At 41.7% G+C, this 16,237-nt stretch overlaps 1 protein-coding gene across 1 annotated transcript in view; it reads left to right on the top strand.

Annotated features, from left to right (window-relative positions):
• GLDN (gliomedin) overlaps nucleotides 1-16,237 on the top strand; it is an 80,767-nt gene that overhangs the window by 35,332 nt on the left and 29,198 nt on the right. The window contains exon 2 of the mRNA XM_006831648.1: nucleotides 6,884-6,935. Within this exon, the coding sequence (XP_006831711.1) occupies nucleotides 6,884-6,935 (52 nt within the window). The remainder of the gene's footprint in view (nucleotides 1-6,883; nucleotides 6,936-16,237) is intronic.

Here is a 16,237-nt window from a genome sequence, read left to right as displayed (position 1 = left end):
GACAATTCTGAATAAAATCAAAGGGCATATCATGCTTAGTACACTCCCTTCCACCCTGGCCCTTGCTCCCCCTCCCTCAACTGTTTTTCATTTCTCTCCAGAAACATTGGAGCATGCACGTGAGTGCATGTGTGTACTTTCTTTACAGGCAAGGAGTATGTTATGCATGTTGTTTTCTACTTTGCATTTTTTAATTTCTTCTGCAGATTTTTCAATACCAGCCCTTCTGGACTTAAACTCGCTCTTTTTCTCAGTTACTTACTGTTTCCTTGTATAAAGACATCATAATTTATTTAGCCAGACCTCACTGACAAATACTTAGGTTGTTTCTAGTGTTGTTGTTAAGTGCCATTGAGTCAGTTCCAACTCACAGCGACCCTATGCACAACAGAATAAAATACTGCCTGGTCCTCTGCTATCCGCACAATTGTTGTTAAGTAAGCTTGAGCCCATTGCTGCTGCCACTGTGCCAATCCATCTCATTGGGGTCTTCCTCTTTTTCACTGACTCTCCACTTTACCAAGCATAATGTCCTTCTCCAGGGACTGGTCCCTCCTGATAGTATTTCCAGTGTATGATACAAAGTTTCACCATCCTGGCTTCTAAGGAGCATTCTGGCTGTACTTCTTCCTCACAGATTTGTTTGTTCTTCTGGCAATCCATGGTTCTTCTAATATTCTTCTCTAGCACCATAATTCTAATGCATCAATTCTTCTATGGTCTGGTCTTCTTTATTCACTGTCCAACTTTTACATGCATATGAAGTGATTGAAAATACTATGGCTTGAGTCAGGCACACCTTATTAGTGTGCAAACTGACATCAGCACCTTACTCCTCAAACTGACTGGCAACTTTCCCCTAGTCATATTATGAGTGCCTTCCAACCTGAGGGAGTCATCTTCTGCCACTATATTGCACAATATCCTGGTGCTATTCATCAAGTTTCAATATTCAACATTCTGGCATCTGTGTTGCTGCGATTCTGAAAGCTGTGTCATGGGTATTTTAAATACCAGCAGGGTCACCCATAGTGGACAGGTTTCATCTAAGCTTCCAGACTAAGACAGACTAGGAAGAACGAGTGGCGGACTGCTTTTGATTGTTTGTTGTTGTTGTTAAGTGCTGTCGAGTCGGTTCTGACTCATAATGACCCTGTATAGGGTTTCCGAGGAGTGTCTGGTGAGCTTGCTCTTGCAAGGCCAGGGGCAGATTGTGGAACAGGCCATCAATTGTTGTTGTTGTTAGGTGCCATTGAGTCAGTACTGACTCATAACGACCCTATGCACAACAGAACAAATTACTGCCCGGTCCTGGACTAACCTAACTATTGTTGCCACGCTTAAGACCACTGATGCTGCCACTTTACCAATCCATCTCACTGGGAGTCTTTCTCTTTTTCTCTGACCTTACTAAACAAGATATTCCTCTCCAGTGACTGGTCCCTCCTGACAGTATGTCCGAATTATGAGAGACAAAGTCTGGCCATTCTGGCCTCCAAGGAGCACTGTAGTTCTTCCAACACGGACCATTAATTGCTCATATGCAAATTCAGGCTGAAGCTGAAAAAAATTAAAGCAAGTCCATAAGAGCCAAAATAAGACCTTGAACATATCCTACCTGGATTTAGAAATCATCTGAAGAACAGATTGGATGCACTGGACACTAAAGACTGAAGACAAGAAGAATTGTTGGATGACATCAAGAACATCGTACAGGAAGAAAACAAAAAGTCATTTGACAAGGCAAAAAAAGAGGAAGACCAAAATGGATGTCAGAAGAGACTCTAAAACTTGCTGTCCAGTGTAGCGATGCTAAAGCAAATGGAAGGAGTGAGGAGGTACAAGAGCTAAACAGAAAATCTCAAAGGTCAGATTGAGAAGACAAAGTTAAATATTACAAGAAAATGTGCAAAGACCTTCAGTTAGAAAACCAAAAGGGAAGAGCATACTCAGCATTTCTCAAGCTGAGGGAACTCAAGAAAAGTTTCAAACTTCAATTTGCGGTATTGAAGGATTCTCTGGGCAAATTATTGAATGATTCAGAAATCATCAAAAGAAGATGAAGGGAATGCACAGAGTCACTGTACCAAAATGGTCGATGTTCAACCATTTCAAGAGGTAGAATATGATCAAGAGCCTATGATCCTGATGGAAGCAGTACAAGGTATATTGAAGACATTGGCCAAGAACAAGGCATCGGGAGTTGATGGAATACAAATTGAAATCTTTCAACAAACTGATGCGACACTAGAGACACTCACACATCTATGACAAGAAATTTGGAAGACTACTGACTGGAAGAAAGCCATTATTTGTGCCCATTCCAAAGAAATGTGACCCAATGGAATGCAGAAATCATTGGACAATATCACTGATATCCCATACGAGTAAAGTTTTCTAATGGTAATGCAAAAACAGCTGCAACCGTACATTGTCAGAGAACATCCAGAGGTTCAAGCTGGATTCAGGAGAGGATGTGGAACGAGGGATATCATTGCTGATGTCAGATGGATCTTGGCTGAAAGCAGAGAATACCAGAAAGATGTTTACCTTTCTTTGACTATGCAAAGGCTTTCGATTGTGTGGATCATGACAAGCTATGGACAACATTGCGAAGTATGAGTATTCTGGAATTAAAGGGTAGATCCATTTGAATTTTAATAGCTATTGCCTAATTGTCCTCCAATGAAACAGACTCCCTTTATACCTCTACCTGTTTCCTGACTCACTCTCATGTTTTTATTTGTAAATCTAAGAAGTGAAAATTGCATTTCATTGTTTAAATGTATTTCTTTAACTGCAAGTATATATGAGGCAGTCCTTTTTCTCTGAATTTCCTGTTTGGGTGGGTCCTTTATCATTTTTCTTTTAGGTTGTTGAACCTTTACTCATTGTTTTGTACAGTTGTTACAAAAGAAATTGAGTCAATAATAAAATTAACATATTGGATAATGTTTATTGGGGTAGAAGTTTAAAGAATCAGGTAACACCAAACCAAAAGTGAAAAGGTACCCTGACAAAACACAGAAGCAAAAGAAGCTTATTTCTGATTGGCTGATACAATTTATTATTGAAATGCTGTCAGGATTTCATTGGCCAAGGAGGGATGCATTGTCAGAATCCTATTGGTCAATGATTGTGGCCTAATTCATAGGAAAACTCGGCTTAATTTTCAATAAAGACAAGTCTTAGAGTTGTTGTCCACCCAACTATAGGTGCTGAGGAGGCAGGGCTTGGTGGCAGAGAGGGTAGAGGTGCAGTGAAATTCGCCATCAGCAATACCACAGAATACAAGGCGAAGCAGGTTCAGGGCAGAGCTCCAAAACTCTGAACTACATAGGTAGGAATATTTTAAAAGTTTGAAGGCTTATAGCTAGTGGAACTTATAGTGGAAGTAAGAAATTGTATACTTTTGAATCTGCCGGCTCAGTGGCCAAGAGCCAAAAACTTGGGTGAGACCAAACAGCAAGACCAAGCAGGGGAGCAGACCCACCATGGAATAACACCTTAGGTTTTGCTTTGTTCTGGTTCTCTTTTTCTTTTTTTCTATCTGTTCATTGGCCCCCACTGTTTGTGCACCTCCATTCTAGTGACTAGAGGGGGTGTCTGAGCAAGTGGACAACCCCCACCCCCACCACTTGTGGGTTCTTCTGTCACACATGCACACAGATACTCTCAGTCCAAGAGCTGGCCCAGAACTGTTTTTTAATAGGGAAAAGGCTAGAACAAGGGGTGTGGAGAGGGAAAGAGGGTTTAAAAACAAAACAGGCTGAAAATTAAATTAAATCCTGAGGTTAAGCATAACAACCAACAGTGGCATCTTGAAATCTCTCAGGCAGCTTTGAAGGCGAGAAACTGAAAGAGGACATTAAAGTGATACTCATATTAGGCTATAGATTTTTTTTTCTTTTTTCTTCTCTCCCTCCTTTCCCTTTACTGCGATTATAGACCACAGTATCCAGTCTAGTTTTGTTGTTGTTGTTATTTTGGTGGTTTTTTGTTTTGTTTTTTTCTTGTTTTTTTGCTGTTGCTGTTTTGTTGTTTTATGCTCCCCCTTTTACCTTTGGGGGACACTTTCTTTCCCTATATTATCTAATAAGAGACAGCAACTGCTGCCATATAGCCAAGTTTTAATCACACTCTATAAAACACCAAAACCCAGGCAAGAACCAATACCAACTGTCATATACCAGGGAAACAGACAACACCTGTTAAAGTTACTCTGACTTAAGCAATAAGAAGAATGAAAAGGGAAGCCCACATCCTGATCACATTTATCTGGAAGCAATCAGAAAGCATAAAAAATACCAAAACACACACTCAATTAATTATTAAGGGCACAGATAAACACTAAACATGTCCAAGAAGCAAAAGCAGATGACCATATCAGCACATGTCCAGAAACAAGATAAAATGTCTGAGACAAATGACCTAGAGGTAGACCTGGACTCTATTCTGGAAGGAGGGCTGGTCTTGGAAATGCCTGAGAAGGAATTCAGAAAAATGATTATAAAATGTTTCCAAACACTTTACAATGGAGTTGAGATAAATAAGGAAGAAGTCAGGAAAGTGATACAGGAACAATCAAATATGATAGATACAGCATTGGAAGCAATTCAAAACCTACAGAAAGAGGTCCAAATGATCAATAATAGAATATAAAAAATAGACAATACACTGAAAGGGCAAAGGAGTAGAATAGAAGAGGTGGAAAACAGAACTAGTGAGCTGGAAGACAAAGTTCTCAATACCACTAAGATAGAAGAGCAAACAGAAAAAAGGATGAAAAAATATGAAGATGGTCTAAGATTCGTGTTGAACAACATGAAGAGGAATAACTTAAGAATTATCAGCATTCCAGAACTGGAAGAATCACACAAGTCCACAGAGAAAATAGTTGAAGAACAGCTGGAAGAAAATTTCTCTAACATCCTGAAAAATGAAAAGATAAACATTCAAGAAGCTCAACGAACCTCAGGAAGGACAGACCCCAAAAGAAAATCACCAAGACATATCATAATCAAGCCCTGCAAAATCAAAGATAAGGAGAGAATCCTGAAAGCAGCTAGGGAAAAGAGAAGCGTTACATACAAAGACAAGCAAATCAGATTAAGCTCGGATCTCTCAGCAGAAACCATGCAAGCAAGAAGGCAATTGGGAGACATATATAAAACCCTGAAAGAAAAAAAAATGTCAACCAAGAATCCTTTATCCAGCAAAGCTATCTATCAAATACAACGGTGTAATCAAAACATTCCAGGATAAACAGAAGCTAAGGGATTTTGCCAAAGCCAACGCTGTGCTACAAAACATCCTAAAGGGAGTTCTGTGGACTGAGAACCAACCAGAACAGACAACAACCGGAGATTGACATATGTGGCAGCACCTCCCAGAACTAAATCAACAGAAGGAAGAGTCGAGAACGGAACAAAATTACAAGAACAAACTCAGAGAATCTGGGAGGTCAGTCTACGATCTAAAGAATCACAGTGTAAAAGAAGGTAAACATGTAGGAACAGAGATCCAGATGGTGAGAAGGTCAAGTAAATTACAGGATAAAATAGACTGCACTAAATGGAGGGAAAAGTTAATGGAATATAAGGTAACCTCAAAGGGGGAAAAAAAATCAACTACAGGTGCCTTTTTGTCAACCAGCAATTCCATTTTTATTTTATTTAACAGAGCTCTTTATTCCCAAATAAAATTCCCAAAACCAAATGAAACCCACAGCTGTCAACTGGATTCCAACCCATAGTGATCATATAGGACAGAGTAGAACTGCCCCATAGGGTTTCCAAGGCTGTAATCTTTACAGAGCTCTGGTAGTGTAGTGGTTACGAATCAGGCTGCTAACCTCAGGGTCAGCAGTTTGAAACTACCAGCTGTTCCATGGGAGAAAGATGAGGCTTTCTGCTCCCCTAAAGATTTACAGCCTCAGAAACCCTGTTCAGGGTCGCTATAAGTTGGAACCGACTCCATGGCACATAACAACAACAACAATAATCTTTACAGAAACCAAGGGCCACCCCTTTCTCTTGCTGGCCAACTGATAAGTTCCGACTGCTGACCTATCAGTTAACAGCTAAATACTTTAACTAGTGCACCATCAGGGCTCCTCTCTAAGGAAATTAACCCTTTGTAATTATTTCACCAAGTTTGTGTTTGTCTTTGGTTATTTTTTGTAGTATTTTTTTCCCCTACAAAAGTTAAATTATTGTTGTTATTGTTAAGTGCTGTCGAGTTGATTCCAACCTGTAGCGACTCTGTATAGGGTTTCCGAGAAGCAGCTGGTGAGTTTGAACCGCCAACCTTGCAGTTCAAACGGCTTTGCGGTCTGGCGTATTAATGCACAGCACCACATCAGGACTCCGTTTTAATTATTAGGTAATCAAATTGATCACTATATATGTTATGAAATATATATGGGTTTTGTTTCTTTCATTGAAAAGCCTTTCCCACTCCTTTATCATTATCAATGTTTTTCCCAGTCTTCCTCTAGTACTTCCACTAGTGTGTTCTTTACTTTACATTTTTTATCAATATGAAATAATACATTTAGTAAGGAGTCCTGGTACCACAGGAGTTAAAATGTTCAGCTGTGAACTCAAAGGTCTGTGGTTCAAACCCACGAATGGCTCCATGGGAAAAAGAAGACAGTTCTGCTTCTGTATAGATTTCCATAGCCTTGGAAACCCTATGGGACAGTCCTATAGGGTTGTCATGAGTTGGAATTGACGGGTCACCTTGTCCGCAGACACCTGTCCTGTATATGGTCCTAAAGTACTATGTGAATTTTTGGCACTGTTCCTGGCTTGTCTGAATAAAAGGCACATTCCAGGATTGCTGTGTACGTGCTGCTGTTAACCCCCTCTCTCCCTTGCAGGTCCGAGTGATGGTGGACCTATGCAACAGCACCCAGGGCATCTGCCTGACAGGTAGGCTGCTGCTGACTGGAATCTACCCACACAGCAAACACATGTGCTGGCCAAAGGGCCAGTAGCTTGAATGAACATCTAGGAGCATTTTAAGTTGTAAGAAGACTTGGTAGCTTACTTTACCAGATGTTTTTAATAGGCTGAAGAAAATCAATTATAACATAATTATAAAAAATAATATTTTCAGCATTGTCATAGAAATAGTATCATGGAAAATAACTTGGTCTTTGGTAATTAAAAACGTGTGGTACCTTGGACCAGGGCCATCGATGTTTTCCTTATTCTCACTAATTTATAAAAAGAAAAAGACTTTGTGACATGAAAGAGCTCTCTTCCCAGCGAAGGATTAAATTTTTCTACATGTACAGCTTGAATGGAAAGTTCTGGAAGCACATTGTTTAATTAGTCAAAAAAGTTTTAAGAAGTCTTCTGTGTGGTACCTACCTAGTATTAGGTAGGACAGATTGGTCATCCCCTCTCCCTCTTTCATGCTTTATTAAAATGATTCGCGCATTAATAGAAAGGAGGGACAGAATTCGTTACACAAGCACATCCCAAGGACAACTAATGGCTGATGGATGGGGGCAGGGAGGGGAGAGCTTGTGTTGTGATTCTGTCTACCTGAAAGAAGAAGCCCTGATTATGCTAACTGCAAGGTCGGCAGTTCAAACCCACAAGCTGCTCCATAGGAGAAAGATGAGGCAGTCTGCTCCCATAAAGATTTTTAGCCTCAGGAACCCTGGTGATTACATCCAAAAGATGCCAGCCATTGAAAACCCTATGGAGTACCATTCTACTCTGAAATACATGGGGTTGCCAAGAGTTGGAATTCACTTTAATAGATAACCACAAGACTTCAAAGCCGCAGGAAATCGTTGTTGGGCCTTGTCAGTTTATGGCTCCGGGGGTCTGAAGAGGCTTGGTTGGTGTTTCACAAGGTTACTTACTGAGGTTGAGTTTGAGAAACTCAACAGGGTCTGCATTTAGCTTTAAGAAACCTCACCTCTCTCTGCAAGACTCCCTCCCCCAAGTCCCTCTCATTGTTGCTGTTAGGTGTGGAATCATAGTGACCCTCATTACCTGCTACCATTGAGAGCTCAGTGCGTGCAGGCTGAATTACTAAACCTGTTTTTCAGTGCATAAATGGAGGTGGGGTCTGGGAACAAAGACAATTCCCTGAGGAACTGCTGAGCCCACATCTGCCTTTCTCTTACTTTGGCCTCTGAGAGAAAAGCTGTGGCTTCTTGAGCAATGCTAATTCAATTACTAAAGTCCCATCTCAGCCCTCACAGAAAATTAAATGTCTTCAGAACAGCTTGGTCCTTTACTCTGCAACTTTTGTGGCTGAAGCACCTTCCTTCTGTCTCTGGAAGTCCCTTTTCAGAGTCTCCGTGGAGTGTGACCATAATGAGTGCTAGAGAGATGCTCACATGGATGAAATTAAAGGCACAAAAGCTTTGTTGAGAGGTACAGGAAAGTCTCTTCCTTTTTTTTTTTTTTAAATATGACAGTAATAGATGGAGAGTGCGGCTGTTCAGTGAATGTGCAAAAGTGAGGACGTTATCAAGACCACTCAGGGGAGGTTGGGAGGAGATCATATCTGAGCTGGAAATGGGTTGAGTTGGTTATTCTTTGGCACCTTCAAATGTTTTTCAAAAGTACTTTCTCTTTTTACTCCAACTTGAAATCTTTGTCTTTTACCCCAAAAGCTCTTCAGTTAAAACTTAGGTGTGAAAGTACAAGCTGTAAAGAGAGATGGTGCCTTAGGATGGGCCAAGCTCCCTGGGCCAGTGAGAGAGTGGACAGCACTTCCCAGGACAGAGTTGAGATACTTAGGATGATGGCGAGAAGAAGAGGGCAGAGCCTTGGTCCAGTGCCCCAAGACGGACAGATAGATTGAGGAGTCCCAAGAAGATGCCAAGTAAGGAGGGGTCACCAGGGGTCATCTTGTGATAGCAAGATCTAGCTTTACACCGGACTCATCTTTGAAAAAGTGGGCACTTGTGACTTGAGGCTAGTCCACTTGTGACCTTGAACCTTCATTCCTGCTAGATCTCCTGCTCTTAGCCATGGTTGCTATGGAGCTAAGCCTAGACCTGGGAAGTTTTGTGCCATTTGTTACCTGTCAGGTACATAGTGAGGGCAATTCGCTTACTAGAGAAGTCTGGTGGTTTTGCAAGCGGATAATTTGTCGAACATCCTATGCTTTTCTGGATGCATCTTACCTCTGAACCCAGCTTTCCTTGGGGTCCATCTTTTGGGAGAACAGAGGTCTTGAAGGAGGCAGGTTGTTGGGTTAACTCCACCTACAGTGGCCTCCATCTATGGCTGTGTTGGAAAAGCACTAAATCATAGTATTGTTGACTAGCTTGTTAAGCAGAAGCATTTCAAATGCCCATTCCCCTGCAGCCAAGGGACTCTAACCCAGAGATGGCAGCTGCCACCACTCTCTTAACATCCCCAGGGAGATAAAACTAATGGATCACAGTGTTCTCTGGGGCAGGACAATAAATACAAGGCGGGTGAGAATGGTTTCATAACTTGAAGAATGTAATCATTACCACTGAATTGGACTTACCACTACTAAGTCATGGGAATTGGCATTTGAAATAAAACCTATTTGTCATCCCTGCATGATTTGTTAAGCTTGCCATGGCTATAGTCCAAAACTGAAATGCAGCAAATGAATAGGACTGGGCCACAGCTGCAGTTCAGTGGGTGCAGGGCTTTGGTGCCCTGGACTTAGGCAAGAGCTAGAGGCAGGGGCCGCTGCAAGAGGAAGACCGTGGTACATAAGGGGGGCACTTCATCCTCGTCACTGAGGCCATTGCAACCCTGGAAAATGAAAAACAAGCAGGTCTCATAAACAGCTAGCGCAGCCGATTGTGTTTCTACTCAACTGACTTTGTTTGTTGGGTTGCATGGGACAAACGAGCTAGTTGTTTTGGTGTTGATGGATTTGGCCTTCCAAGCTGAAAGTGTGGACCCTCCAGGCCACCTCTTAAGGAGAGTCAAGCATTCTCACAGCCACAGGACTCATGGGATCCTGAGGTTGTGGTCAGGACAAATCCAGACCCAAGGGAGTCCTTGCTGGGGGCCATAGGTGCCGGAGACTCAGGACTACAAGACTCCCGTTTGCGAGCTGCACCTTTTGAGTTGTTCTTAGGTGCCATCTAGTAGTTTTTGCACCATAATGATCCCATGTGACAGAGTAGAACTGCCCCATAGGGTTTTATGGGCTGTGATCTTTACAGAAGTGGATTGCCTGATCTTCCTCCCATGAAGCTACTAGACGAAACCCCTAGCCTTTCAGTTAGCAATTAAATGCTTAACTAGCTGCACCAGGCTGCCTTTACCTTTCACTGCTGTTAGGCTGTCAGTTTGCTTCCGACTCACCCTGATCCCATGCGTGAAAGAATGAAGCACTTCCTGGTCCTGCGTCATCCTCACAATTGTCGTTACTCTTGAGCCCATTGTTGCTGCCACTGTGTCAGTCCATCCATTTGAGGGCTTTCCTCTTTGTCGTGGACCCTGGACTTTACCAAGCATGATGCCCTTCTTCTCCAGGTACTGCTTCCTCCTCTCACTGTTGGAGTTCTTGTTGAGTGCTGTCGAGTAAGTTCCGAATCATTACAACCCTATATAGGATTTCCGACCGAGGAGCAGCTGGTGAACCTGAACCGCTGACCTTGTGGTTCAAACCTATCTTTCGGTCCAGCGCATTTACCCACAGCACCACACCAGGACTCCATCCTCCTTTCATTGTTGTTGTTGTTGTTAGGTGCCATCGAGTCAGTACCGACACATAGCAACCCTATGCACAACAGAACGAAACACTGCTTGGTCTTGGACCACCCTCACATTGTTGCCACGCTTGAGCCCATTGATGCTGCTACTTTGCCAATCCATCTTGCTGGGGGTCTTCCTCTTTTTCTCTGACTCTCTACCTTACAAAACATGATATCCTTCTCCAGCAACTGGTCCCTCCTAACATGTCCAAAGTATGAGAGACAAAGTTTGGCCATCTTGGCCTTCAGCGAGCACTCTGGCTGCACTTCTTCCAACACAGATCTGTTGGTTCTTTTGGCAGCCCATGGCACTTTCAATATTCTCCTCCAACACCATCACTCAAAAGCATCAATTCTTCTATGATCTTCCTTATTCACTGTCCAGCTTTCACATGCATATGAGGTTATTGCCGTGGCTTGGGTCAGGTGCACCTTAGTTCTCAAGCTGCTATCTTTGCTCGTCAACACTTTTTAAAAAGGTCTTGTGCAGCAGATTTGCCTAATGCAATACGTCGTTTGATTTCTTGACTGCTGCTTCCATGAGTGTTGGTTGATAGCTGATCCAAGAAGAATGAAGTCCTTGACAACTTCAATCTTTTTTCTGTTGATAAGAATGTTGTTGATTGATTGGTCCAATGGTGAGGAATTTTGTTTTCTTTACATTGAAATGCAATCCATACCGAAGGCTGTGGTCTATGATCTTCATCAGTAAATATTTTAAGTCCTCTTCACTTTCATCAAGCAAAGTTGTATCATCTGCATATCGCAGTTTGTTATTGAGTCTTCCTCCAATCCTGAGGCCACGTTTTTCTCAGATTATTTGCTCAGCATGCAGGTTGAATAAGTATGGTGAAAGAATACAACTCTGTCGCACACCTTTCTTAATTTTAAACTATTCAGTGTTCCCATGTTCTGTTCGAACAACTGCCTCTTGGTCCATGTACAGCTTTCTCATGAGCACAATTAAGTATTCCGGAATACTTATACTTCACAATGTTGTCCATAGCTTGTCATGATCTACACAATCGAAAGCCTTTGCATAGTCAATAAAGCACAGGTAAATATCTTTCTAGTATTCTCTGCTTTCAGCCAAGATCCATCGGACATCAGCAATGATATACCTCTTTCCAGGTCCTCTTCTGAGTCTGGCTTCAATCTCTGGAAGTTATTTGTCAATGTATGCTTGCAGCCATTTCTGTATTACCTTTAGTAAAACTTTATTCGCATGGGATAAAAAAGATATTGTCCAATGATTTCCACATTCTGTTGGGTCACCTGTCTTTGTAATGGGCACAAATATGGATCTCTTCCAATCAGTCGGCCAGATAGTTATCTTCCAAATTTCTTGGCATAGATGAGTGAGTGCCTCCAGTGCCGCCTGACTTTCTTGAAAGATTTCAGTTTGTATTCCATCAATTCCTGGAGCCAATTCCTTCAATGCACCTTAGATTTCTTCCTTCAGTATCATTGGTTCTTGATCATATCCTACCTCTTGAAATGGTTGAAAATCAACCATTTCCTTTTGGTACAGTGACTCTGTGTATTTTTTCCACCTTCTTTTGATGCTTTCTGCATAATTTAGTACTTTGCCCACAGAATCCTTCAATAACAAAAGTCAAGGCTTGAACTTTTTCTTCAGTTCTCCCAGCTTGAGAAATGCTGAGCGTGTTCTTCCTTTTTGGCTTTCTGTCTCCAGATCTTTGCACATTTTGTTGTAACATTTGAATTTATCTACTCACGCTGACCTTTGAAATTTTCTGTTCAGCTCTTGTATTTCCTCATTTCTTCCATTTACTTTAGCAGCCCTACACTGGAGAGCAAGTTTCAGTGTCTCTTCTGACATCCATTTTGATCTTTTTCTTCTTTCTTGTCTTCTTAATGACTGACTTTTTGCTTTCTTCATGTATGATGTTGTTGACGTCATCCTACAACTCTTCTGGTCTTCGGTCTTTAGTGTTTAATGTATCAAATCTGTTCTTCAGATGATGTCTAAATTCAGTTGGGATATAGTCACGGTCATATTCTGGCTCTCTTGGACTTGTTTTTATTTTCTTCAGCTTCAGTTTGAATTTGCATAGGAGTAATTGATGGTCTGTTCCACAATCTGGCCCAGGCCTTGTTCTGACTGATGATAAAGAGCTTTTCTGACTGATGATTTAGGTCTCTTTTCACAGATGTAATCAATTTGATTTCTGTGTATTCCATCTGGTGAGGTCCATGTGTATAATTGTCTCTTATGCTGTCTAAAGAAGGTATTTGAAATAAACAAATCATTGATTTTGCAGAATTCTATCATGCAATCTCCAGCATCATTTCTATCACCAAGGCCAGACTGATTCTTCCTCTTTGTTCCCAACCTTTGCATTCCAATCACCAGTAATGATCAATACATCTTGATTGCATGCTTGATCAATTTCAGATTGAAGAAGTTGGTAGGATTCTTCTATTTCATCCTCACTGTCTTTGGTGGTTGGTTCATAAATTTGAATAATAGTGGTATTAACTGGTTTTCCTTGTAGGCGCATGGATATTATCTTATCACAGACAGTGTTGTACCTCATGACTGATCTTGATATGATCTTTTTGAGAATGAATGCAACACCATTCCCCTTCAATTTGTCATTCCCAGCATGTGGTTGTCAGATTCAAAATGGCCAATACCAGTCCACTTCAGCTCACTAATGCCTAAGTTGTCAAAAATGAAATGGATATCCATTTCATTTTTGACAACTTTCAATTTTCCTAGATTCATACTTAGTACATTCCATGTTCCTATTTTCAATGAATGTTTACAACTGTTTCTCTTCATTTTGAGTTGAGCCCCATCAGCAAGTGAAGGTGTCATGGGCTTTACTCCCACTGGTTTTATTTTCCATTAGCATCATCACGATCAACTCTACTTTGAGGAGGCAGCTCTTCCCCAGTCACATTTTGAGTGCCTTCCAACCTGAGGGGCTCATTTTGTGGCACTATATATGACAGTGTTTCTCTGCTATTCATAAGGTTTTCAGTGACTAAATATTCAGAAGTAGTTTGTCACTCCTTCTTCCTAGTCTGTCTTCATCTGGAAGTTCATCAAGGGTGACCCTGTTGGTATTTAAAATACCAATGGCAGAGCTTTCAGAATCACAGTAACTCACAAGCCACTACAGTATGACAAACTGACAGATGAATGGTGGTCCTCCTTTCATTAGCTCTTTCTAAAACAGAGCTAGACCATGTTTCTGGAAGATTTCTATTTTAGAATATTTGCTTGGCTTCTTCTTTCTCTCCATCGGCAATACTGTGAGTAATAGGTAGTCATTTCCTGTGTGCTCTTGGCTGTACTAAGCAAGTGCCTTGGGTCAGGCTATACCTCTTTTGACACCATTCCAGATTAAAAGGGGAGGCTGCTAATAGGAAATTAGAGAAACATAGAAGTGGGGTTTTGGAATGCCTGCAGCACAGGCTAATGCAAAGGCTTGTGCCTAGGATTGAGTCTCACATGTCTTTATGATGTTACTTCCTAAGTGTCATGCCTGTGTTTCCTGTCTCAATTAATTTCTTCTACCTATAGTAGAATTTCTACTATAGCAGATATCCACTCGAGCTTATTACAGAAAAAGAAAAGAAGAGGGAGGTTATGAATTTTCATAAGGAGGCTAGTTGCTGTAGCGTTGGTTCCATTTCCTAGTGACATCATGAGTGTCAGAGTCGAACTGTGCTCCAGAAGGTTTTCAATGGATGACTATTGGGACGTACATCGCCAGCCTTCTCTTCTGAGACACCTCTGATTGGACAGGGCCCTCCAACCATTTGCACCTCCCAGGGACTCCATGGTAATGATCCTCACCCACTGTCATGGAGTCAATCCAGACTCATAGCCACCCTGTCTGTAAAGGGTTTCTGAGGCTGTAAATATTTACAGGAGCAGAAAGCCTCATTTTTCTCCCAATTTATCAAGATGGATTAGGCCATGTTGTGATAACAATTCCACTCTAAAATCTCAGTGGCATTACATAGCAAAAGCAGTGGTGTTGTAGGATAAGCACTGGACTGATAAGCACAAGGTTGGCTCCTCAGGAGAAAGATGAGGGGACTGCTCTTGTAAAGATGCACTGTTGTCGCAGAAACCCTATACACGGTCACTACAGTCAGAACTGGTGATGCAGCAATTTAGTGCTCAGCTGCTAATTGCAGGGTTGGTAGTTCAATGTATCTAGCAGCTGTGCACGAGACAGACCATCAATAAAACCCTTCTCTGCTACAGGAGGTACTATCAGTTCACAGTCGGCTAGAAAACACCCAACAACAACAACATCTCCAATGGGACCAACTAGAAAGACTTCACTGGGGCCTCATGAGGCATAAATGATTGATCATGTTCCCCACTGAGCTTGACTGATCTGCAGTGGTCTATCTCATTAAAGCCACTTCAATCACTGGAGAAATCCCAAGGTTTGAGAGTTTGTCTGTCAGGAACCAAGCACAAATATCCAATCTTTGGGTAAAGCTGAATTCTCTACCCCACAGCTGGGACCAAGAAGAGAAAAATGAAATTGACTTTAGTGAATACAAGTCCTGTCCTCACCACAAGAATATCTCAGAACCAGAGTGGAGGGGATGTAGCCAGGCCCCAGAGGGATGGAACCAGGCACTCACAGAGCTCCTGGCCATCTTTCTGACTCTCTGGGGACAACCGCCTTTCCTCTCTGCTTATCCCTAATTTGTTCTTTTTTCTCTGCAGACAATTTTTTTTTTAACTCCTTCATGGCTATTGTTAGCCACAGATCTCTAGTTTACATTATTGCAGTCACTATTCCCACTTTTATAGTTCAAGGAGAATAAACATCCAATTGGCTCAATTCCTGTCAAGAATCTATCCAATCCTGATCAACACTGGTTAGGAGTGTGGAATTGGCAGAAATAACTACATAATTTTCAGGGCCCAGTACAAAATGAGTCCTGATGTGGTGCTGTAGGATAAGCACTGGAATGCAAGGTCAGTTTGAACCACAAGGTCAGCAGTTCAAATTCATTAGCTGCTCCTTGGAAACTCTATACAGGGTCCCTATGAGTGGAAACAGACTCAATGACACTGAAGAAGCGCTGGTAGTAAGTACAATAGGTGTGTGTTGGGCTGCTGATCACAAGGTGAGCAGTTCAGATCCACAAGCCACTCCATGGAGAACGAGGTGACTTTTCTGCTCCTTATACAGGATCCCTACGACAGAGAAGGTTTCTGGGAAAATTCCATCAGCTTTTTTTTTAAGTTTCTATTGTGAATTGGAAGATCATTGGTTTTATACTCCTTGTTTCATTGCAATGATTACAATCCCCTCTGTGCATCATTTCCATCATGTTTTAATTCCATTTTTCTATGAAGTTTTTGAAGAGTCCACTAGCTATCAATTCCTGCTTGTTTACCTTCCTAGTTTATTAATCTGTTCATCTGATTTTGACTCCATCTTTGGTTGGGAGAGAGCCCTGCTGGAGTAGTGGTTAAAGCATTCGACCGCTAATGAAGAGGTCAGC

Source organism: Chrysochloris asiatica, unplaced genomic scaffold (assembly GCF_000296735.1).
Source record: "Chrysochloris asiatica unplaced genomic scaffold, ChrAsi1.0 scaffold00004, whole genome shotgun sequence".
Taxonomy (NCBI): Eukaryota; Metazoa; Chordata; class Mammalia; order Afrosoricida; family Chrysochloridae; genus Chrysochloris; species Chrysochloris asiatica.
The sequence above is the reverse complement of the archived record's forward strand: the minus strand, read 5'-3'. Positions and strand labels throughout refer to the sequence as shown.